This window comes from Labeo rohita, unplaced genomic scaffold, assembly GCF_022985175.1.
Source record: "Labeo rohita strain BAU-BD-2019 unplaced genomic scaffold, IGBB_LRoh.1.0 scaffold_213, whole genome shotgun sequence".
Lineage (NCBI taxonomy): Eukaryota > Metazoa > Chordata > Actinopteri > Cypriniformes > Cyprinidae > Labeo > Labeo rohita.
In genome coordinates this window covers 81,398-108,455 of record NW_026128363.1, presented here as the reverse complement: position 1 = coordinate 108,455, position 27,058 = coordinate 81,398, and the positions used below count along the sequence as shown (strand labels likewise).

The following is a 27,058-nucleotide window of genomic DNA, read 5'->3' as shown; positions in this document are numbered from 1 at the left end:
TAAATTTATTGTTTTCATATGTTGTTTGTATTTATGTCTGTTTAAATTCATTGATGTGTGCTTTCTATTAGTTAAACCATTAATTGACTATTTAAACAAATGAATGAGCTTGTGACTGCAAATAGAGTTTAATTTCAATGTTTTATTTTCATTTAACTCAAAAAGCACAACAAATACAGCATTGACTCCATTTATAATCCTAAAGAACAACATGTTTTCAATATTTTATAACGATACAAAGATCTTGTGATGAAAACTGCACAAATGTGGTTAAACGTGTTAAATTAAAACTGCACATGCAAACCGAAGTTTAAAAACATTAAAAAAAAAAAAAAAAAAAAACAGACACCACAAAACTGAGACCCGCATCAAACAACAGACACTGCATATGAAAGAAATCAACCAAAACCAACAGAATAAAGTAAAAGAGCAACAGCAGAAGCGTGACATAAACCAATCTCTAGAAGATATGGAAAATAAACACAGAAAATTACTTAATCTGCCAGATCTGATTTAAAGAAATATCATGGATGAACAGAAGAGGTTTCAAGTAATGACATAAAATACTGCTAGTTCATTCAAAGCATAAAGACAAATGAAAAAAATAAGCAACAAAATTGTTACCAAAAAAATCTTTAATCTAATTAAAGAAGAGATTCATAACTAAAACTATCAAAATCGTCTCCTGACTTTATTTTGTAGGATCTCCCGTTGTTGACAGATAAAGCTAGATTCATGTGTGAATCTGTGACATTATAAATCATTTCTCATAGATGTGATGATCTGCTGCTGATCTCATGAATCTTCTGCTGTGTGTTCATGTCGTTCTCTAAATCTTCTCATTCTCAGTTTCTGATCTTCATGTTTCTTTCCCAAAAGCATCACATTATCACCATCATCTTCACACTCTTAATATTTGCATGTCAAATCCATAATGATGATCATAAATGTCTCACACCTGACGTGTGTCTCATGTAGATGTGAAAACCTCCTAACAGACCAAACAGAACCATCATCTGAAAACACCAGACCAGCACAAACACCACAGACACTGAAAACAACAATCAGACAGAAATCAAAACCCATCTTTCATGTTTCCAGCAGTGTGTTTAGTTAAACTCGTATCATATTGTGATGTGTGTGTGCTACTGATCACTGCAGAGGTCAAACTAGAGGTCACAGCTGCAGTAGTTGGTCCTGTAATAAACATCAGTGCAGAATCACCTGCTTTCTCTCTCTGAACCACATCAACACAATTCACTGCTGACATAAAATAAACTAATGACACTTTTCAAGAATTAAGAGCACAATTAAGAGAACTGAATGTTTTGCATTATTGGTGTTGCTGTGGTTTTTATATATTTGGTAGACATTCATGTGTTTAAACCTCACCAGTACAGGATTTGACATTAATGGTCGTCTGTCCGTGACTGACATGGTTTTTCACACTGCAGTTGATGTTTCCATCAGTTCCCTCATTCAGATCAATGCTGGAGTTTCCATCCATCAGTGAATCTCCATTCAGAGTCCAGCTGTAGAGGAGCTGATCGCCCTCTGAGGAGCAGGACGCCCTCATCACCCCACTGGAGGAGCAGATGATTGACACTTCCACTGAGCCAATAGGAGCTGGAGGGAGGGACACATGACAGTCACATGATAAACACAGGAGAATGTAATTTTTTCACACTACTCATACTATTACTGGAGTATGTAGTGTGTTTACTGTGTGCTACAGGAATAAAAACCTTCACAGAGATTCAACTGATTCATTTGAGAGAGTGAGATCTTTGGAGAACATGAGATTGTAATGAGTCTGATGAGAGTTTCTGTACCTTCAACGTTTACTTTAAGATCTTCAAGATGTGTTGCTGTTTCTGTGCCGTCTGAGCGATAGAGAGATACTGTGTAATTCCCTGAATCTGCTCTGATCACACGGTTTATTATCAGAGTCCCATTAATGACTGTAACTTCAGGTCTGTTACTATAAAGATCACATTCTTTCCTTTTAATCGTGTCATTCTTTACTCTACAAACTGCATTATCATGTTTGTTGTAGTTTATTCTCTTTTGTATCTTCATGTCATATCCACTAGTGTTCAGCAGCATCAGCACACTGAGTTTGTGTCCCAGAGCTGCGTAACAGGGATCAGACTGATTAAACCTGCAGAACCGATCCAGACCTGAAGAACAAAACACACACATAAACAAAGGTGAAACAGTGGATTTAAAGGCGTGAAAGAGAAAGTAAGACAGAGAGCTGTAGGAAAGTAAGAAAAGTATCTGAACCATTTTTAATAAAATGTTAGGTTAGTTTGCAAGGTGAAATAATATGTTTATACTGTTATACTTTACAAAGAAGGAATTTTTGGAAGAGTTTATTCAGATGAAGGTTTACGTGATGAATTCATACTCCTTCACATAATGAACTTAAAGCCACAATTTTTCACATTTTGACTTCATGTGTCTAACAAATATGCTGAGCTCTATTACTGACTTAAACTCTTCCATCTCTCAATTAATTACTCCACTAACTCAGTGTAAAGAAAACTATTAAAACCCTACACAAAACTTTTACACTTAAAAGTTTGATGTGAAAGTGACTCACATGCAGCAGTTTGCAGCAGCAGCATCAGTCCAGAGATGAACATCATTTCTCTAAAATCCAGTTTCCAGAAGAGCCCAAGAGTTTGATGTTGCTTCAGTCACAATCACTTCTTTCTGTGACAGAAGAGCCCGTCTGACACTCTTCTGTGCTCACAATATATTAATACACCTACTGCAGATTCTGGGTGAGAAAAGGAAGTCGAGATCACTACTGGAGTAGTTTGGAATTTATCGTCTTGCACAAACTAAGTTACAAAATTAACCAGCATATAAATTTGCTTTTTTTGTCATTGTGTGGGCACAAGTACAAATTTGCTGTGGTGAGAATAAAAACCATTGTCTGACTAACAAACATCTACTAAAGAAAACATCTGTCATGATGTGCGCATCTTCTGTTAACTTTTACACAAGTTTGAAACCATAAGGTCTGGCACAAAATCAATGTCCAATATACAGGAAAAACATAAACAATTCAGTTGTCATAAGGACATTTATAATGTTTTACATCCTGCATATGTTGTTTAAAAATGTATTAACAAAGCTCTCAGTGATTACTGCAGTTTGTAAAAATGTTTGACCAAATACTCACACTTGCATTCTTTGCATCTACTTTAGATCTTCTTATAGGACATATTTCCTGTGTTTGACCCAGCGCATGTGAAACCCATAAGTGTGTGCAGAACTACCTGATGGGCATTTATAGATGGATTTTTATAGTTCGATAAAAAAGCGAGTGTTTACAGAGCTTTATTAAGATTTTCAATACTTTGCATTTAAAACAGGCTTCTAAATATCTGTTCAACAGCCTCTATAACAGACTTCTAATTAAGTGAAAAAAAGCAGTTGCAATGTATAAAATACACATACTCATATTTGCACCATTAAAATGTGCAATTCTTTTGTATGTTTTGCTACTAAATTAAATGTAGTACCTATTATTTATATTTAATTTACATTGGAAGGGTTTCCACAACATCTTACAAAATCTCTGCAAAAAGTCTCACAGTCTATTTCCATAACATGATGCATGATGGGATACATTTAAGGGCACTGTGCTTTGGCGTTTTGAAGTTCTGGGACAGTGTTGTGCCCTTACTTTCTGTTGCATGTACATCCTCTCAAGTGGCAAAGACCGCAAATGTGGGTATTTGGACAGGCCCCATGTCTCGTGCATGGAACATCAACTTCAACTAACTTACCAAGTAAGAACACAATAGTTGTAATACAAAAATGACACCTAGTGTTTATTCCATCCACACTGTGAGTTCTTATCTGATCACAGTTTGACATGCCAGAATGGGTTTGGTGTAAATGACTCAGTAAAGCAGCTCAACCTTGTGATGGTACGATGACTCTCACTCCCCAAGTCAAACATCCATCTCTGATACTCAGAGCATCTCTGCTGTGGTAATATGGTAACAGCTGTGGCTCTATTATCTCAGGCCAACCCTTCAGTATGTACTCATGGACCTGGCAGAGTATTATGTCACCTGTCACTGGGTGTCAGCTCAGGGCATCAGCATTTTGGTGGTACTTTCCAGTGATATGATTGTACACTGACCAAAACTATAAACGCAACACTTTTGATTTTGCCTCCATTCTTCATGAGCTGAACTCAAAGATCTAAGACTTTTTCTATGTGCACAAAAGACCTGTTTTTCTCAAATTTTGATCACAAATCTGTCTAAATCTGTGTTAGAGAGTACTTCTCTTTTCCCGAGATAATCCATCCACCTCACAGGTGTGGAATATCAAGATGCCGAAAACCAGTCAGTATCTGGTGTGAACACCATTTGCCTCACGCAATGCAACACATCTCCTTCGCATAGAGTTGATCAGGTTCTTGATTGTGGCCTGTGGAATGTTGGTCCACTCCTCTTCAATGGCTGTGCGAAGTTGCCGGATATTGGCAGGAACTGGAACACGCTGTCGTATACGCTGATCCAGAGCATCACAAACATGCTCAATGGGTGACATGTCCGGTGAGTATGCTGGTCATGCAAGAACTGGGATGTTTTCAGCTTCCAGGAATTGTGTACAGTTCCTTGAAACATGGGGCCGCATCATGCTGCAACATGAGGTGATGGTTGTGGATAAATGGCACAACAATGGGCCTAAGGATCTCGTCATGGTATCTCTGTGCATTCAAAATGACATCAATAAAATGCACCTGTGTTTGTTGTTCATAACATACACTTGCCCATACCATAACCCCACCACCACCATGGGCCACTCGATCCACAACGTTGACATCAGCAAACTGTTCACCCACACGACGCCATACACGCTGTCTGCCATCTGCCAAAGTGCCAGACACCATTGAATGTGAGCATTTGTCCACTCAAGTTGGTTACGACGACGAACTGCAGTCAGGTCAAGACCCCGATGAGGACGACAAGCATGCAGATGAGCTTCCCTGAGACAGTTTATGACAGTTTGTGCAGAAATTCTTTGGTTATGTAATGGTGGTGGCCACCCAGGCATTAGGAAAAAAAAAGTGAATTTTAAAGTGAATTTGTTCGGGCGCCAGCCAGGTTTTATCCTGACAATTTTAAAATAACCCAGGATAGCCAAAAAAGAGGGACAAAAAAAAAAAAAGAAAGAAACCACCTGTTACAATGTTGAGATACAGAAATGGGGAAAACTCTGTTCACATTTCACCAGGTATTTATTCACAATACAAAAAAAAAAGTTTTGTTTGAAAAGGAACAAAAAATAGCAATAATAATAATAATAAAAAATAAAAAACAAACGAAAAAGAAAAACAGTTCATCAGATCAAATTTAAAATCCCCGCAGAAACTGCGTCACTATTTCAAGTTTCTGATTTAGCAGATTCACGTCCAATCATTCATAAAATGTCCACAGAGAAAGGGAAAAAGGAGAAAAGGAAACATGGAATAAACATTAATTTCACAATTCAAAGTCAATAATATTAAACAAATCAAAAGATCAAAAAGCAAAATAATTAATCAAACAATCCTGAAACACAGACACATTGAATGTGCAGGAGTGAATGTTATGCGAGTGTGAGCGTGAGTGAATGAGTGCGTGTAATGGCGGCGTACAGGTACTGACCCGGTTTGCAGGAATGTAGGAAGCTGGAGAGTGTTATAGCTGTCGTCAGACACAAGGACAGGAGGGATAAGCAGCCTTTACTTGTCTTGAGAACATCATCGTTAAAATCCGACGATCTTGACGTGCAACGCATCAAGAGTCAAGTGGGACTCCGCGACGCACCAGTCATCGCCCACGGGAAGCAACAGTTGGACAAGCGGCCATCTTTTTTATTTCACACGGTAAATCCCAATCTCCCTTGCACTACAAACCTTACTGATGATGCAATCTCCTCTCAGTTCTGTCTTACTTCCCTTTATATTACTTCCTTCTGCCGTTAATTGAAACACTCCACCCCAAAACTTGCAAAGTGAAAGTGAATGTAAAAAAAACAAACAAACAAACAAACTAAATAATGTGGTGTGGCAGTTTTTTTTCCTATTATTTTTTAAATGTATTTATTTATTTATTTATTTATTTCCATTGCCACACTCTCCCTCTCTGGGAGAAAACAACCCATGGTTGTTTTAAGAGAACATGCATTAGAAACCCAGGAATTCTTCATCTTCAGAGGTTTTTTGGAATAGCTCACTGGGTTTTTGTTTTTCCAAGCAATCCAACTCTTCGGCTGTTGGAAAACACATCTTTAAATAGCAGACATGTGCTGTACGTACATCTTCCCCAGTGTCTTCCAGGGCTATTTGATAGTTTAGCGGACCCAGCTGCTTCAGAATACGGTAAGGCCCCTTCCACTTGGGTGCCAACTTTGCACTAAATTTGTGTTTTGCACTTGACTGTGGAAAGTTTCGTAGCCATATTCTGTCTTTGCTTTTAAATGTCAACTCTCTTCTCTTCTTGTTATAGTTTCTCAGTTGTCTCAACTTGACTTTTTCACTACTTTCTTTGGCTTGTTTTTGCAGCTGATGGAGATGATGAACAACATCATAAAAAGCAGTGTCTGGAGTCACATTAGGGCCATGAAGCATTTTGTCCATTGGTCCATGGAGTTTTCTGCCAAGCTGGAGTTCCGCTGGGGATAGTCCAGTGGTCTCTTGGATAGCTGAATTCAAGGCGAAACGGAACTTGGGCAAGAACTGGTCCCACTTCTTGTGATTATCATCCACGTAGGCTGCCATCATGCTTTTTAGGGGCCGATTCACCCTTTCCATCATGTTGGTTTGTGGATGGTATGCTGTAGTTATTTTGGGAGTAATGTTCCAATTTTCACACAGTTCTCTGAACACAGCGGAGACAAACTGAACGCCCCTGTCTGAGAGAAGGAAGTCCGGCATGCCCCATCGAGTCAGAATCTCTTTTCTAAAGATGGCAGCAACAGTCTGAGCCGTGGCCTGACGGATGGGGAATAACTCAACCCATCGAGATAAATAATCAACAAAAACTAGCAGGTATTCATTTTGGTTTGAACTTTGTGGTAACGGGCCCATGATGTCAACTCCCAACATTTGGTTTGGATGGGTTGTGGTGATTTGCTGTAATTTTCCAGCAGGTTTTTGATTATCGTTCTTTAATGTTTGACATTTTACACAGGTTCTGACATGACATTTCACATCGGACCACATGCCTGGCCAGAAAGCCACTTCCTGGAGTCATTTGTATGTTTTGTAAATCCCTTCATGGCCACTAAGAGGACTGGAGTGGTAATGCTGCAACAGAGAGGGCCGGAGACTGCTGGGAACATACACTCGGTAGTGCAACTGGTTATTTGGGAGGTAAGTTTTATGATACAATTTGTCCTCAACAACTTCATATTGGTCCATCAGACTTGCATTATTCTCTGCCACTGCTTGTAACAGTTTTATAATTTCATGGTCTTTGTGCTGTTCCTCCCACAAGACAACATCTGACAACGGGAGCTCTGGTTCCTTAAAGCTGGTGTACAGACTGCAACTTAAGGTTGGAGAAGACCTGGATAATGCATCTGGGGCTACATTGAGTTTCCCTTTTCTGTATTCGATGATGAAATCAAATTTCTGCAATCGCAGGACCCAACGGATGAGACGGCTGGTGGTTTTGGTGGAACTCATAACCCATTGCAGGGCGGAATGGTCTGTGACGACTGTAAAAGGTTTGTGTTCCAGGTAGTGTTGCCATTTTTTCAAGGCCCACACAACTGCCAGACATTCCTTTTCAGTGGCTGTGTAGTTAAGTTCAGCTCCTGTCAAAGTTCTGCTTGCACAGGCAATAGCAACTCTGCCAGCATCCTTCCGCTGTGCCAAAATGGCACCCAAACCAGTGTCACTGCCAGTGTAAACGGTGAAGGGGAGCTGAAGATCTGGATGGCCAAGGATGGGAGGTGAGGTGAGGCAAGACTTTAATTGTTCAAATCCTTGTTGACACTGTGGCGTCCACTGAAAACGATGTCCCTTCTTTTTCAGTGAGTTGAGGGGTTAGGCTATTCTTGAAAAGTCGGGACAAATTGATGGTACCACCCAGTCAATCCGAGGAACCTTTGAACCTCCTTCAGGTTTCTAGGCACAGGGTTGGCGTGAATGGCCTCTCCATGGCAAGTTGCTTAAGAGGGGATAACCAATATGGTTTTTGTTTAATGGGTATTTGGCAAGTGGTATAAATGTGGTGTTGAACATCAGTACGTCCAGTCCGGAGAGTACACACCCGAGGGTTGCTTTCCAGGATGCTGAGCAACTGCTGTTTACCATCTGGAGGTAAATGAGCCTCATCCACTGCATTTTTGATTAACATTCTTTCATCTACATTGTAAGGTTGTTGAATTAACAGTTGAAGGGAGGGAGGTGGAATAGAACTCAATAAGGACAGATTCTGTGTTTTCTGCTGTTGCAGGTTTTCTTGTTGTGGATTCACAATTGGCAAGCTGGCATTGCCTGGTTGAAAGGCATATTCTTTTGCAGGTGAAAACTTGAAAGAATATTTTTGATCAGTGACATTAATATGCATTCCACTGAAGAAAATAAAGTCCAACCCCAAAACTACAGCATAGGCAAGGGCTTTTGATGATAGAACAGCAGCAGGTATAGTGAAAGCTTGGTCGTGTCGTATGGTGGTATTCACCCATCCTAATGGAGTTTCTGCTTCTCCATTTGCCAGATAGAGAGGACCACGGGACCATGTTTGGAGTTGATTTGGTGCTGCCTGGCGGATGCTGTCCACTGCATCTCCAACAATGAACTGGGATTTTCTCAGCAGCTCGGTTTGATGAAGGTCTTTGTGATGTGGTTGGATGGTTAGGGCCCATTCAACCTTCATATCGAAGCTGTTGTTCATAATCTTTTTCCAGTTGGTGTCCTAACTTGACCAGTTCCTCCACAGTATTCACTCGACTACACAGTTGGCTGGCAAGGTAAGGCTTGATGTTCTTAAGTATCATCTTTACAATTTCACCTACAGTTAGATCAGCTTTCCATCTTTTACAAAGGGCTCTGTAGGAGAATGCAAAGTCTCTTATAGATTCTTTCTCACCCTGGATTTTTGTTCTGACCCGTTCAGCCAATTCATCCTCATAATCTTCAGACAAGAATGCAGAAAGGAATGCAGCCTCGAACTCACTCCACGTGGATATGCTGGAACGTCTGACCTCCCACCAGTCACGAGCGGTTCCATGTAGAACAGTACGGAAGGTGGCCAGGATATCTGCATCAGTGAGGGGATGAAGAGCTAAGAAATCCTGACATTTGGTTAAGTACAGTAGGGGGTCTGCATCGTCTGATGGCCTTCCAAAGGTGGGAAAAGTTAACTTGATATGGTCACTTTTTACTACAGATGATGGAAGAGGGGTTACAGACATTGAAGGCTCAGATGGCAGAGTTGAAGTAATGGGGGTGCTAGGAACTGGCAGTGATGGGGACTCGAGTTTGAGACTCGGACTTGAGTGCGACTTAAGTCGCACACACAGTGACTTCAGACTCAACTTGAGACTCGTCCTCGAAAGACTTCAGACTCGACTCGGACTCGAGCTGCGGGACTCGTGAACAATGTTTATTTTTAGGAAACAACTGATGAGCTCGCTGTTATTCCCCTCCCTCCGTTACCTATAACCTGCCCATGTAACACGTGACGTGTATCTGCTGCGCGCGGGCGCGGCCACACATTTTGTAAATAATAAGTGTAAATAAGAGACAGATTAGTGACAGTATAGACAGCGTCGTTGATTATAATAGAGCTTTATGATATCGCGAACTAAGCTTTTACTAATTTTAAGGGAGTTAGTAAATGAGATACTGATTTAATACAGCAGTTAAATAAACAAGATGTTATTATTAAGTGACTTACATTGTCTGACTATAACACTATTGCCTGATTTTGCTCTATTTCGTCGTCAAAAGTAGTCTGAAACAAGTCACAACTGACGCTGCGCATCTCCATTCAAACACAGCGGTGTTTCGTTTATGAATGAACTCGTTTTTAAAACGAATCTAGTGAAATGATTCAATTTCCCATTCATAAAGACAGTCACTCTTTATTCCGCTGGCTAAGTAATTTAAGTAATTTCACTTAAATGACAATTAATAGGTCATTTTCATTGCCATTTAAGTGAAATTATTGAACTTAAATATACAAGCTTGATAAAAATGATCATTCTAAAGAAAATTCCAGATGGCACTTAGAGGCTTTTGCATCTGAACTCTTCATATATTTCACATCATTTGGTTTGTTGCAATAGTGTTTTGCATTTAGCTACAATGTGATGTTTGACCATATTTGGTCTTTCTTAATTTTTGGTCTGTACTGTACTGTGTGTTCATGCTACAAGGCAAAATACAGATATTAACTTAAAAGTAAAGCATTCTTGGTGTTTTTGTCATGTTGCAATAGCCTGTTTACACTGATTATATACCAAAATCACAGCTGATACTGTATGCTAATAGATAAAGAAGTCATTATAACATATTACATGCTTTGAATTCCTTATATATAGCTATGCAGTGTTGGATGGGTCGCTGTACGTGATGCAACACTTATTATAACCAGAGACTTAATATAATAAAGAGACTTGAGACTTGACTTGGACTCTAGCTCAGAGACTTGAGACTTGACTTGGACGCTAGCTCAAAGACTTGAGACTTGACTTGGACTCTAGCTCAGAGACTTGAGACTTGACTTGGACTCTAGCTCAGAGACTTGTGAGCATCTCTGGGAACTGGTGATGGCAATTTTTGTTGCTCCTCCATTTGTTTTTTGAGACCTTGAAAACCTTTCTCCATCTCATTTCTCAACTCCTTTACACATGTAGAAAACTTGTCAATTTGGGTGACACATTGCTGAAGCTCTGAAGTAGTGTGGTCATGGTTTGTTTGAAATGTGTCTTGAACAGCTTTAATGTCCTGCTAAACATCTGCCTGGAGTTGATCCACCATGAAACACATTTCAGACACCAAGGTAGATTCCACCTTTTGTAGTTAATTTGTAGTAATTCATAGCTTTAGTCAACTTGTCTGTTTCAGATTCCTCTTTTTGTTTGGTGGTGGTCAGCAGAGTGAAGACTTGACTCTTGTTATCCTCCACTTTTGCAGCAAGGTCAGCAAGTTGACTTTTGTGATGGGAAGAAGTGAGTTTTATTTCTTGAGTAAGATCATTCACTGTTTTTTCTTGTTTTTTCATGAAGTCAAACAGAATATCCCAGTTTCCTTGTACCTGAGCAGTGAACTGTTGAATTTCCCTTCCAGGAGTTGGTAGAACGTTGGGCAGGTCACGTTGTGCAACTGAGGAAGGACTTTCCCCTTCGGATGACGTGCAGAGTTGCATGTTATCCACTTGCGGTGCCCAGGTGAGAGTTTGCACAGGAGTGCTACCAACCAGAGCAGGAGAAGACATTGACATACAGGAAGCATAGGGTTAAATGGAATAGGGTATGGATGCACCGATACCACTTTTACCAGTACTCGCCCGATACGGATACTTTTATTTTTGGTACTTGCCGATTCCGAGTACCGATACCGATATTTTAAAATTTACTGGTAGATTTTTAAAATATAGGGTACAGAAACTAAAAAAATATGTATAATGTTAGTTGGTCAACCTCATTTATAAAATAGATACAGTCAAACCAAAATTTATTTAGATCACATTATCATAAACTGTATCCTGCACCCACTAGTAAAAAAAAATATATATATATATATATATATATATATATATCAAAAGATGGTGTATATCTGCTGTCTGAATAATTTTTGGCTTGACTATATATCCCTTAGTTATTTTTATTTTTACACTTAATTATGCCCATTAAAATGTATTTTGTTACTTTCACTGTTTTTTTTTTTTTTTTTTTTCTTGCTCTATGGTACATCATCTTCAATTTAATAGCATGAAACTGCTCCATTGCAGCGGCTCAGTACTGTAATCACGCGAACTACTCATTACGAATCTCCTAACTTTGATATTTTCAGAAAAATAAGTCACGTTTTTTTCATCTGAAATATGCTGCTATTTGGGCTATAATCCAAAGCGACTCAAATAAACACAAAGAAACACTCGTGAATCAAGCAAAACATGCGCAAGTACATACTGCCTATGGCATTTCACACAGGCAGCTATAGTTTCACTTTCGCCAGACAGTCGTGTATGCTTAAGGTTGAAAATAAATGATGTTTATAGCAAATGCCCCTATATTTTTTTTATATTTACGAATTTGTTTTAATCCAAAAGATGTGTGTGCTAAATATGCGAACATCAATACAAACATCACGCAACAGCACGCGGTCTCTCTCGTTCTCGCGCTCTCTCTCTCTCACTCCCTCTCTATACCGTTAAATAACTTGTGCATTGATTTACTTCAATTGTTTTTGACATATCTCACCGAACTACAAACTTTCTAGTGATGTCAAGGCGGGATATTAGCTTGACAAGCCCGCACATCTTGGCCGCCGCGCGCTCAATCCAATCTGCATGCTTTGCCTATCAGCTGACGCGCACCAGTTATACAAGCTTAATAATGAATGTTTATCATTATTATATTACTTGCATACATATACTTCGTAGACATCCTTAATCTCTAATGACTCCATTTTGCTGTCTGTTGTTTTGTTGTCCGTGTTTCTTTGCCTGCATACGCACTTGTCACATGATGTGGTATCGGCGTTTGGTATCGGGGCATTTTAAGGAGTACGAGTACGAGTACAGAAGCTCAGTATCGGCCCGATACCGATACTGGTGCATCCCTAGAATAGGGGTATCATACAATACAGAGACACCAGGTGGCGGTACTGAAGGTATCCGAGGTCGTCCTACTGGTGGCCATACTGGAGTTGAGATGTCTGGTGGAGGTTCCACTTCTTCAAGTAGATGGGGAAGGAGGGGTAGCCGCAATGTTTGTGGTGTGTGTTTGATTGTAAGAAGTGTTGGGCAGAAAATCAGTAAATGTAAATCAGTAAATGTGTTTGTGTCAGTATTTTCTTACACCACAATTTTTACAAGTTTCACCAAACTTCAAAGGTTTTACCATATACAAGAACAACTTTAATTCAAACAATTATTGTCCTTTCAACACCATCAGTCAGTTAAACATGGTTTTCCATCAAAAATAACAAACAGGATTTTTTTTCAGGAATTATGTTTTCAACTCAAGTGTCCAACAAGTCACAATCACTTTTAAAACTTTCACAATTAAATGATTTTGCACACGCAGACAACAACAAATAAAAAAAAAAAAAAAAAAAAAAAAAAAAAACCCTTTTCAAACTGATGTCTCTCCCGTCAACCAAAAACACAACATTTACAAGAATACAGTAGTTTTTGTTCACAAAACAGTTTACATTTGGTTTCAATAATTCCCCAACACAAACAATTTACAAAATAAGTGTTCAAGTTTTAAGGTCTTCAAGTTCAAGTTTTCAAGTCCATACTTTCAGATTTCAAATCCAGGTCCCTGTTCAGGCGCCACTCTGTAAGGGTGGTGGCCGCCCAGGTATCAGGAAAAAAAAAAAAGAAGTGAATTTTAAAGTGAATTCGCCGGTTGGATGTACTGCCAAATTCTCTAAAATGCCTTTTGAGATGGCATATGGTAGAGAAATGAACATTCAATTCACGGGCAACAGCTCTGGTGGACATTTCTGCAGTCAGCATGCCAATTGCACGCTCCCTCAAAATTTTTGCGACATCTGTGGCATTGTGCTGTGTGATAAAACTGCACATTTTAGAGTGGCCTTTAATTGTGGCCAGCCTAAGGCACACCTGTGCAATAATCATGCTGTCTAATCAGCATCTTGATATGCCACACCTGTTGTCACACCCCTTTGGACTGTTTGAGTTGGTTTCTCCCTCTGTTTCCCATATTTGGTTGTTCCTGTTTCCTGTCCTTGTTTAATCATCATTAGCTAACCTTGTATCACCTGTGCCTTAATTATGTTCATCGTAATCACCTGTCTTTATAAGATGCATTCAGTTCAGTGTTTGTCGTCTGGTCTCGTCAATGTATGCGTGTATCTACCCTCCTCCTGTGAATTTACCTGTTTTGGAATTACCTGTGGAATATAATAAAGACTTTATCTTTGACCTTCATCTTCGTTCGCCCCTTCCTTACACACGACCGTGACACCTGTGAGGTGGATGGATTATCTCGGCAAAGGAGAAGTACTTACTAACACAGATTTAGACAGATTTGTGAACAATAATTGAGAGAAATAGGCCTTTTGTGTACATAGAAAAAGTCTTAGATCTTTGAGTTCAGCTCATGAAAAATGGGGGCAAAATCAAAAGTGTTGGGTTTATAATTTTGGTCAGTGTAACATCCAGCCCACCTTTGCACTGGGTGATCCCATTTGAGGAACTGCTTCATTTCATTAGAATGATTAATGAAGGGCTTATGAAGACACGACTATACAAGTACTTGTGAAATCATTGAATGCCAAAAATCACAGCTAGCCCTGCTTTGTCCAGCTGTGAATAATGCCCTATTTTCCCACACACATAACATTTGTCCTTCTTTAATCTGCATTTCTTGGCCTTGTGTGTTTTTTGTTTGTTTGTTTGTTTTTTTGTTTTTCCCGCAGCATCTTTATCATTCTCTGGTTTTTTTTTTGTCTCCTTGTTTATCTCTTCATTCTATGATAAGTTTTCCTTGATTTGAACATGATGCTGTTACATGACACTGGGTGATTTCTTTTACAAATCAAACACATTTTTATTTGTGGCTTTAGTGGCTACTGCAATTTTAAATGCAGTCTCAAATAACATTACTGAAAGTAGATGTCTCTGAATCCGATCATCATTGATGCCACAAACAAACATCTGGTCTAAAGTTTCTCTGAAAAGTCTTGTGCTAAATAATGCAACTCTGCTTCATATTCTGTCATGGTCAGCTTCTTCATTCCTGAATAAACAGTCACTGTACAATCTCACTTTACCCATGGTTCATCTTCTTCCCTCTATCCTTTAGACCAGTGGTTCTTAATTCCAGTCTTGGCGACCCACCTCTTCGCATATTTTTCATATTTTACTGATTAGCTGCAACTCGACACATCAATCCCATCCTCGTCGCCAAACTTTGTCATGTATTTGCCAAAAAAACCATACATTCACAATGTTCTTCTGAATTTATGCACCTTTTTATTTTACTGATTAGCTAAATTAAAATGTTTACAAAACAAAACAGGTTGTGTACAATCACGTACAATTCTCCATCACCACGCTTCGACTAGGTGCCCCGCCCACCAACCAATGGGGGAGAGGGGTCAAAAGTCACAACATTTACAGAATTCAATAATACTCTTTTTTTACAGAACAAGTAACAGACATAAAGGGCCAGTTGCATAAACAGAGTCACATAGTCACTGCTAGTTGATTAACTAGTTTGATCAACTAACAGTAGAACAGTAGTCTTACTTTTCAGAACAGTTTTCATAAAGTGTTGTTTCATTCAAAACCTCACATGCACATGTCCTAACTTTTTCTTACTGTAATAGTGGATGCAGCCATTTGTAAATGTTATGGGTCTGGCTTCCAGTCGCATCCGCTACCAGTTATTTTTATCTGTACAAAACAGCCTGTTTGCTGCTTGATACTGCAAACACCATTATACTGCGTCTCTTCCTGCTGTCACACAAGGAGTAGAGGCAGATGTTCTTTGTGGTGAGTTTTGTGTGATTCACCCCACCAAAGATAAACTATGTTTACATGCACCCAAATAATCTGTTTATAATTGGATTGATGGCTCAATCAGACTGAAAACCTCTAAACACCTCAAACAGTCCAAATGACGGCACACTCAACCAGGGGCATTGCTACTTCATCAGCTTTAGCAAATGGTGCCGCACTAGCAGACATTTGTAGAGCTGCAGGATGGGCTACACCTAATACATTTGACAGGTTCTACAATCTGCAAATGGAATGAGATTCATCCAGAGATTTGAGCACCAGCTCTTGAACTCATGAGGCTGGTAGGGTGTAGAGCTTGCACTAAGCACCTTCCCCTCTCTGAGGTGATAATATGTATTTATTGAGTCCAGTCTAGTTTCTTCTTATGAAACCTGGACTACCTTTAATCACTCAAGCACTCTTATGTCGCTGAGTTCAGCAGAGGAGCTTGTTACAAGAATTCATTACAGGGAAGGATCCCTTAAAGGGTCATGAAACCCACATGTTTCAGCACTGGTTAGTTCTCACCACAGTTTTAAAAAATGCTGCAGAAGTGGGCGTGGTGTGCTGTAGTGCGGAGGGGGAAGAGGGGAGAGAGTCAACTTAGTTCAGACGGTTTCATTTCGCTCCTATTGAGTTAACAACACAAATAATTGCACAGCCATTTGCACTCTGCATCGAAAACATATACATGAACGTGCTGTTGCACCTCTGTTAACTTTTTAAGGCTTATTTTGCCACGTTTATAATCCTTTTGATGGGTTGTGTCAAGGAGTTGTAAAAAACGCTATTACACTCACTTTATGAATGAATCGCGTTTGTGCTGAACTCTTACAAAGCAAACAAAAACAAACACTCTCCTTTGATCCATGAAAGTTTCTCTCAGTTGATATACACCATCTCACAGTCTGAAGCATCTGTCATAGCAAATTAACACACGCTGTCGTAAATAATTAGGTGAAGCTCTTCTCATAGGATAAGAACACGCAGCCTCATGAATAATTATGAGACATCGACACGTCATCGATGTACTATAGTCCATGGCCACGTCACAAACTCTGACGTCAGCATAGGGCTGCACGATTATGGCCAAAATGATAATCACGATTATTTTTATGAATATTGTAATCACGATTATTAATCACGATTATTCATTCTTTTAGGTAAAACACATTTTTATTGCACTTTTGATTTTGAAAACAGTAAGTGAACAAGGCCTTCAATTCAAAATGAAACCTCAAATGAAAATAACTCAAATAATGAAATAAAATTTACCCAAGACAAAGGGCTAACAAAAAATAAATATTCAAAATAAATATGCTATCATAAAGTGCAAACAAATGGGGAAAAAAGAAGCCTATGCAGAAAGGGCACATACTACAGGCCTACAGATTTTTTGCAGAAATACCAGCCTGTCAACATTTTCTGGCTTAAGAGATGACCGAAGGCAGGTCACTATGTTCCCCCTAGTGCTGAAGACCCTCTCCGAGGGAGCACTTGTTGCAGGTATGAGATATTTTTTGGCCAGCCCTACGGCAGCACAATGTAGATTTTAAACCCGGAAGATGAAAGTAGCACAAAAAAACCCCCCAAAATTAACCAGTTTTCTCCAACAATTAAAATCAACGAATGCTAACATTATCATCTATTATGTGCAACACAAACACCTCTGCTAAAATCTCAGAAAAAGTAGTCTGGGGTTTCATGAACCTTTAAGGAAAGGACGCTTTCCCAACATTAACTATGAGGACTTTCAGTTGTTACTTGTTCCTGTTTTTCCTCAGAATGAGAAAAGTCACTGTATAAACAAAAAATTAAATCTAATGAGCTTTTGACTTTTCACTGTAGTTACATTTCTAACCATTATTTTTTCCATTTAACTCTAAAACATGTTCAGCAGTGACTCCATTTACAATTTCTAAACAATGGCTTGGTAATTAATATTGCATAAAAACACAAAGATCTTGTGCAGAAAAATGCATGAATGTAGTTAAACATGTTTAAAAACACCTTTTAAAAAAACCTGCACATGCAAACAGAAGTTTAAGACAACAAAACAGCCCACCCCAAAACTGAGACATGGATCAAGATCTTCAAACTGATAAAATTACTGTACAGACACTGTATATAAAATAAATCGGCCAAAACTCACAGAATAAAGTAAAAGAGCAAAAACAGGAATGTGAAATGAACTCTTGAAGATAGGGAAAATAAACACACAGAATGACTTCACAATCTGCCAGATCTGATTTAGAGAAATAGTTTCATGTAATGACATAAAATACTGCTCGATCATTCAAAGCATAAGGACAAATGAATATAATAAGCAATAAAACTGTTACAAATAAATATATGTCTAGAAAACAGTCTTCTTCAGTCTACTTAAAGAAGAGCTTCATAACTATAAATGTAGAAGACATCTCCTGGCTTTATTCTGTAGGATCTCCTGCTGTCGACAGGTGAAGCTGGATTCATGTGAGAATCTGTGACATTATGAATCATTTCTCATAGATGTGATGATCTGCTGCTGATCTCATGAATCTTCTGCTGTGTGTTCATGTCGTTCTCTAATTTTTCTCATTCTCAGTTTCTGATCTTCCTGTTTCTTTCCTAAAAGAATCACATTATCATTATCGTCTTCACACTTTTCACACTTCACACTCTTAATATTTTCATGTCAAATCCATAATGATAATCATAAATCATCATTATGTAGATGTGAAAACCTCCTAACAGACCAAACAGACCCATCAGCTGAAAACACCAGACCAGCACAAACACCACAGACACTGAAAACAACACAAACATATCAATCAATCAATCAATCAATCAATGTTGTGCTGCTGATATCTGTAGATGAGCAAGAAATGAACTCACCAGTAGGACAGACTAGTCTAATGGTCGTCTGTCCATGACTGACGTGGTTTTTCACACTGCAGGTGATGTTTCCATCAGTTCCCTCATTCAGATCAATGCTGGAGTTTCCATCCATCAGTGAATCTCCATTCAGAGTCCAGCTGTAGAGGAGCTGCTTGCCCTCAGAGGAGCAGGACGCCCTCATCACCCCACTGGAGGAGCAGATGATTGACACTTCCACTGAGCCAATAGGAGCTGGAGGGAGGGACACATGACAGTCATATGACAAACACAGGAGAATGTAGTTCTTTAACACTACTCATACTATTACTGGAGTATTTAGTGTGTTTACTGTGTGCTACAGGAATAAAAACCTTCACAGAGATTCAACTGATTTGTATGAGAGTAAGATCTTTGGAGAACATGAGATTGCAATGAGTCTGATGAGAGTTTCTGTACCTTCAACATTTACTTCAAGATCTGTACTTGTTTCTGTGCCATCTGAGTGATAGAGAGATACTATGTAATTTCCTGAATCTGCTCTGATCACACGGTTTATTATCAGAGTCCCATTAATGACTGTAACTTCAGGTCTGTTACTATAAAGATCACATTCATTCTTTTTAATCGTGTCATTCTTTACTCTACAAACTGGATCAGTTTCTTTGTTGTAGTTTATTCTCTTTTGTATTTTCATGTCATATTCACTAGTGTCCAGCACCATCAGCACATTGAGTTTGTGTCCCAGAGCTGCGTAACAGGGATCAAACTGATCAAACCTGCAGAACCGATCCAAACCTAAAGAACAAAACACACACACATAAACAGAGAAAAGTAAAGAGAGCAGGGAAATTTGAAGGAGTGAAAGAGGAAGTTAGACAGAGAGCTGGAAGAAAGTAAGAAACAGTGGAAAAGTATCTGAACAATTTTAAATAAATTTAATTTGCAAGGTAAAGTAAAATGTTTTTACTGTTATACTTTACAAAAAGCAAATTTTGAGTTTATTCAGATGAAGGGAGTGATGAATTCAGATTCCTTCACATAATGAACTTAAAACCACAGTCTTCACATTTTGTCTTCATGTGTCTGTAACATGAATACTAAACTCTATTACTGACTTAAACTCTTCCATCTCATAAACTGACTCTATACTGTTAAAAACCCTATTTAAAAAATAAATTAAAAAAACACCATGAGTTTGATGTGAAAGTGACTCACATGCAGCAGTTTGCAGCAGCAGCATCAGTCCAGAGATGAGCATCATTTCTCCAAAGTCCAGTTTCCAGAAGAGCCCAAGAGTTTGATGCTGCTTCAGTCACACAATCACTTCTTTCTCTGGCAGAAGAGACTGACTGACACTCATCTGTGCTCACAATATATTAATACTCATACTGCAGTTTTTGTGAGAAAAGAGGAAGTTGAGATCACTACTGGAGTACTTTGGCATGTAACATTTTGTAAAAACCATGTTTAAAAATAACCAACATATAAATGTGCTTTTTTTGTCATTGTGTGGCCACAAAGAAAAATTGCCTGTGGTGAAAATACAAACCAGTGCTGAGTCTGACTAACAAACATCTACTAAAGAAAACACCTGTCACGATTTGCACGTCTTCTGTTAACTTTACACAAGTTTGAATCCATGAGGCCTCGAACAAAATCATAATGACAAACATACATGAAAAACATATAAATAATTCAGCAGAATTATTTTTTTTAGTAGGACTGGGATACATTTGATAATTTAATTTTTTTTTTTTTCATTTAAACTTCATTTAAAACGTATTTAATTCAAAGCCCTCTAGTTAAAGCCCTCTATTAAAGTTACATTACATATACCTTTTAATTAAAATGTCTTACAGTATTTCTCAATTGCTTAAACACATTTCTTGAAATTATGCCTCGCTTTTGCGAAACTCTAAACACAAATCCGCAACTTCTAACTAAATTCTCAGAACGTCCTATATTCAGGTCAAAATGAAGCTCTCCACTCAAAACAACTCAATCTTGCTGAAAAAAACAAACTTTGCTCTCAGACATGACACACAAACCCTCAAAAACACACCCACTACAACACAGTTTTACACACTGATGAGATCAATTCAAACCAATACTACGAAAACTGGTAATAAGTGTTGCTTGGAAAAAAAATTCACATAATGAAAACAAAAAATGTATGCATTTACAAGTGTTTTAATCCTTAATTTATTGTACTGTAGAGTACAGCACAAAACAGCAAACAACAACAAAAATAATTATTCTGCCCCAGCATCCTGTGTTTGGTCTGGGACAGGCCAAAGAACCTCCTCAACATCACAGACTAAATTGGCCCTGGACAGGCAGCAGGGGTAAAATCCTCTTGCATGCCTGATCCAACCCTGGCACGCATCAACTAAAATGTATAAGACTGTTTGTTTTCTTGCCCTTCCTATTTCTCTTCCACGTTGTTGTCGTCCTCCTCCTCCTTCTTCTTCTCCTCTTCCTTCTTCACCCCCTACTCTTCGTCTTCGAAATTCCATATTACTGTACCCGCATACTGATACTGATTGAAAAAGACCGGATAGGATTCACAGTTACACTTTAGTGGTCTGATGAAAAAAATATATATATATTTATCAACATAAAAAAATAAAATAAAATATAAATACATTACAAAGTCATTGTGAAATAAAAAAAAAAAGGAAATATGGGCAAAGGCGGAAATATAAATTAGAAAGTCCACTGTCAGAATTTGTAACTCTTGTGTTGTTCTCTGTCTATATATGCTTTCCAATTGAAGGTTCATAAGATGTTAGAAATGTGTAGAATATGCTTGACAGTTTATGACAACTAGATAAAAAATGTAGCATTTACTGCAAAGACATATACGATGAGCTAATGACTTGATGTTTTGAGAGGTAAGACTATAGCACAAAGAACTGTATACATGTAATACATTTTGAACAACATGACAATAGGAACTGATAATGTAAGAAAACCGCTGACAAATCAGTTGCATAATCAGTTGCATGAATGTACCAAAGCAAATGCAACTTGTTAAAAAAAAAAAATAGAAACATTTTATGATGTGCACACGTGACTAGATTTGGAGGTTGAACAGGTAGTTTTGAGAATTTTATTTCTGATCTGAGAAAAGCAACAAACTGTAAACTGACTTTGGCCCTTTTATCTCCATCGAAGGTTCTGATTGGTGTGTGATACATTTTGACTCCTAGTGTTTCCACTTGAGTAATCGTGTGCTAATTGAGCTCAAACTTTGCAGACTTGACTGAACAATATTGAATGCTAGTGCTTTCTAAATGACCACATAGTGTAAGCACTGAGAAATGTAGGGATTTGTGTGCAGTAACAGTTCAACAAATCTGACTCATGTGTTAAAGCAGGGGAATAGTGTTCATAGTTCAGGGAAATGGGTGTGCTGTTTGAAAAATGGCATTATGGTTTTGAAATTTTAGTTCAAAAGATTGGTTATAGTGCTATAGCAATCGAGAAAAACTGCAATTCACCTTATTCCATGTTTATTTTAGTGCAAGGCCAGTATGATCATCACAGATACATGTGAATACAGTTGAAAAAATGCAATCTTTGTTTCCAGATGCCCTAAATAAAGTAACCAGGTGGAATTCCATCAATGATGTCTGGATTCCAAAAAGGCTGTCCCACTGTTATGTTTGTATTATGTACACTTTTTACTGAAAAAAAAAAAAAAAAAAAATCTCTACCAGCAGTAACCAGGTGGAATTCCATCAATGATGTCTGGATTCCAAAAAGGCTGTCCCACTGTTATGTTTGTATTATGTACACTTTTGATCACTTTCTTGAAGAAACTTATTATCAGCAGTGTAACTAAATGCCATTGCAACTATGATGTCTGAATTCCAAAAAGTTCCAAATTTTATTGATGGAGCGACAGCGCCCAGGTAGAAAGTGGTACTGCAAGAAATTTTTGCAACTTTGAAGATTTTTCATGAGCTGACCCTTTATCCGAAAGGCCAAAACGAGATGTCATATCGTAGATGAGGTCCCGGAGATCGCGAAGAAGCGATCGACAGGCGGACTGGTCACGTGGCCTTCGATAGAAAAATCGGGAAAATTCTGGAATCTGCATTCCACAATCGCAGTCTCTTGCACTAAATGCACTAGACAGCACTAAGAATAGATATGCTGTCAATTTAATTCAACTTTTGTAAACCTGGCCAGTATAATCACAATGAAAGAAAGCATGCAAACTGCAATATTTAATATGTATATTTTTTACAAGTTCAAGACAGGTCAAGTTTGCTGATGACACAACGGTGGTAGGTCTCATCAGCAACAACTATGAAACACACTACAGAGAGGAAGTGGCTCAGCTGGCGAAATGGTGTGGCGCTAACAACCTGTCCCTCAATGTGAGTAAGACAAAGGAGGTTGTGATGGACTTCAGGAGGAACTCTGCTGACCACCCCCCACTGACCATCGACAACTCGGCTGTGGAGAGAGTCAGCAGCACCAAATTCCTGGGGGTGTACATCACAGAGAATTTCACCTGGACCACCAACACCACGTCACTCTCCAAGAAGGTACAACAGCGCCTACACTTTCTTCGCCGGCTGAAAAGGGCAAGTCTCCCTCTACCCATCCTCACCACATTCTACAGGGGAACCATTGAATGTACGGGAACTGGTATGGGAACTGCAGTGCTGCTGACCGCAAGACCCTACAACGGACAGTGAACACAGCTGCAAAGATCATCGGTATATGCACCAGACACTTTCCTATTAACACTACATGTTACACAGAAAACATTGTACTCCTCTGAGTGTGCTACATACAGGCAGTGTTGGGGAAAGTTACTTTTAAAAGTAATGCATTACAATTTTGTGTTACTCCCTGAAAAAGTAACTAATTATGTTACTTCGTTACATTTTATGGAAAGTAATGCATTACGTTACTTTTACATTACTTTTTAAATCTGGGCAGGGCTTGCTTCATTGCTTTCAATATAAAACAATTCTAATGTAAAAGCTCTTTTACACCAAAAGTGAAATGAATTCACCTCAGGCTGAAAGAAAAGTACATTTATGCAGGAGATCACTCTTCAGCTATAAAAAAGCACAAATGTTAGTTTATTTAAAGTAATTTTTGCTTATTATGGTTGAATTGCATCATCGAAGGTCAGCAGCAAAGACACTGGTTAATAAAATGAGAATAAATACATAAAGGCTATTTGTTTTATTTAACATATTTAATTATTGCAGGGTTGCGTCATATTCTGAGTTTGCATTTCACTGTTTTTATTCATTTTGAGGAATACTGAATCTGTTTTTGTGAGTGAGATGAATTAATGCATGTTCACATTTAGTCTAGAATACAGTAACATCATGTTTACTCCCAATTTCCCCACAGGAGACTTATTTGAAACTGGCGTTACTTATTTGAAAAAGTAACTCAGATATTTTCTTAGAAGTTCAATGTGTTACTTTACTAGTTACTTTAAAAAAGTAATATTATTACGTAACTTGCGTTACTTGTAATGCGTACCCCCAACACTACATACAGGTGAGTGGGCTAGACAAACCACCTGTAGAAACATTCATTTCTCTCTTTATGCACCAGACACTTTCTTATTACAGTTTTTCTCAATTGCTTAAACGCATTTCTTGAAATTATGGCTCGCTTTTGCGAAACTCTAAACACAAATCCGTAACTTCTAACTCAATTCCCCGAACTTACTATATTCAGGTCAAAATGAAGCTCTCCACTCAAAACCACTCAATCTTGCTAAAAAAAACAAACTTTGCTCTCAGACATGACACACAAACCCTCAAAAACACACACACACACACACACTACAACACAGTTTTACACACTGAGAAGATCAATTCAAAACAATACTACGAAAACTGGTAAAACTTTTGATGATGGACACAACAAATGTACACATTGCAAGTGTTTTAATCCTTAATTTATTGTACTGTAGAGTACAGCACAAAACATCAAACAACAACAAAAATAATTATTCTGCCCCAGCAACCTCCTCAACATTACAGACTAAATTGGCCCTGGACAGGCAGCGGGGGTAAAATCCTCTTGCATGCCTGACCCAACCCTGGCACGCATCAACTAAAATACATAAGACTGCTTGTTTTCTTGCCCTTGCCCTTCCTATTTCTCTTCCACGTTGTTGTCGTCGTCGTCCTCCTCCTTCTCCTCCTCTTTCTCTTTCACCTCCTACTCTTCGTCTTTGAAATTGCATATTACTGTATCTGCATACTGATATTGATTGAAAAAGACCGGATAGGATTCACAGTTACACTTTTACTAGTGGTCTGACGGAATAATAATAATAATAATAATAATAATAATATATATATATATATATATATATATATATATATAAAATATATATATCAACATAAAAAAATAAAATAAAATATAAATACATTACAAAGTCATTGTGAAATAGAAAAGAAAAAGAAAATATGGGCAAAGGCGGAAATATAAATTAGAAAGTCCACTGTCAGAATTTGTAACTCTTGTGTTCTCTGTCTGTATATGCTTTCCAATTGAAGGTTCATGAGATGTTGAGATGTACCTTTGAGCTATTTCAGAGAACTGCTTTATCGTTGGTTGATCTGTAGACTCCACATTAGTGAAAGTCAATATTCACTTGAACAATTCATGGCAAATTTACAAAAATTCTAATAGAAATGTGTAGAATATGCTTGACAGTTTATGACAACTAGATCAAAAATTTAGCATTTACTGCAAAGACATATACAATGAGCTAATGACTTGATGTTTTGAGGGGTAAGACTATAGCACAGAGAACTATATACATGTAATGCAACTTGTTAAAAAAAATTAGAACCATTTTATGATGTGCACAAGTGACTAGATGATGTGGAGGTTGAAGAAGTAGTTTTGAGAATTTTATTTTTCTGATCTGAGAAAAGCAACAAACTGTAAACTGACTTTGGCCCTTATATCTCTATCGAAGGTTCTGATTGGTGTGTGATAAATTTTGAGTAATTGTGTGCTAATTGAGCTCAAACTTTGCAGACTTGAGTGAACAATATTGAATGCTAGTGCTTTCTAAATGACCACATGGTGTAAGCACTGAGAAATGTAGGGATTTGTGTGCAGAGTTTTGCAGTAACAGTTCACCAAATCTGACTCATGTGTTAAAGCAGGGGAATAGTGTTTATAGTTCAGGGAAATGGGTGTGCTGTTTGAAAAATGGCATTATGGTTTTGAAATTTTAGTTCAAAAGATTGGTTATAGTGTTTTAGCAATTGAGAAAAACTGTAACCCTCCACGTTACAAGGACCTAATAAGGACTTGACAAATGTTTACTTGTCAATGCACCACAAATCATATTGCACTATTTGCTTCTTAACCTGTAAATACCTCTTCTGCACATTATCATGCACAGTTATTATGTAAAGTACTTGTATAGTCTGTCCTAGGTTATGTGTATGTATTGTCAATTATTTATAGTTTATGTATAGTTACATGTATAGTTTTAAAAAATTGTTTCTACGTCTAGTGTATGCATGTTCATATTTATGTTTATTTATGTAGCACCGTGGTCCTGCGAGACACAACATTTCGTTCCACTGTATGTCCACACATGTAGCGGAATGACAATAAAGCTTGACTTGACTTGACTTCACCTAATGTCACTACCTGAACCTCACATTGATTGACTGCCCCCCTGTTTTTTGGTTAATATTTGCATGATGTAGTATCTTCAGTGTAGATCACACTGTTACTTGTAATGAGTTGAAGTTAACACTTTACTTTCTGTGTGCAGCAATCACAGCAACAGATATAAAGGGACAGTTGCATAAACATAGTCACAATGTTAAGACATTGTCTAAACTAGTTTGATCAACTAGCATTAGACAGGAAGTCTTACTTACATCAGTCTTACTTTTCAGATTCAAATTAGACCAATCTACCTTTTTGTAGAGAATTACAAAAAGTTATGAATTTCTAAGCAGTTTATGCAACTAGCCAAAACACTGTGTGGGCTCATTTCAAATACTCACACTTGTGGTCTTTGCACTTGACCACTTGTCTACTCATATGATGTATTTCCTGTATTTGGCCCAAGTGTTCAAGTGGGTGTGAAAACCAAAAGTGTGTGTAGAATTTTTCATTACCCAATGGGACACACTTATAGTGTTAGAAAAATGCAAGTGTTTACAGAGCTTTATTTTGATTTTCAGTACTTTCTATTTTAAGTTAACGTCTGATCAGTAGTTTCTATAACAGATGACACAATTTAGTAATTGTGTTGCTTCTAATTAAGTGATAAAAAGCAGTTGCTAATGTTGTACAAAATACACATACTCATCTTTGCACCATTAAAATGTGCAACACTTTATGTTTTACTACCAAAATTAATGTAATATCTGTTATTAATATTTAATTTACACTGAAAGGGTTTCCACAACATCTTGTAAGATCTCTGTAAAAAGTCT

General features: G+C 38.0%; 1 protein-coding gene across 2 annotated transcripts in view; it reads right to left on the bottom strand.

Moving 5' to 3' along the window:
- Positions 1 to 717: 717 nt before the first annotated feature.
- LOC127159380 (uncharacterized) overlaps positions 718 to 27,058 on the bottom strand; it is a 53,700-nt gene continuing 27,359 nt past the window's right edge. Inside the window, exons 8-9 of one of the 2 annotated variants that reach the window (XM_051102231.1) lie at positions 18,318 to 18,341; positions 718 to 836 (exon numbers count right to left, since the gene is read on the bottom strand). In XM_051102231.1, coding sequence (XP_050958188.1) covers positions 796 to 836; positions 18,318 to 18,341 — 65 coding nt within the window. In that variant the 3' untranslated portion in view covers positions 718 to 795. The remainder of the gene's footprint in view (positions 837 to 18,317; positions 18,342 to 27,058) is intronic. The other variant, XM_051102232.1, reaches the window with a different exon arrangement.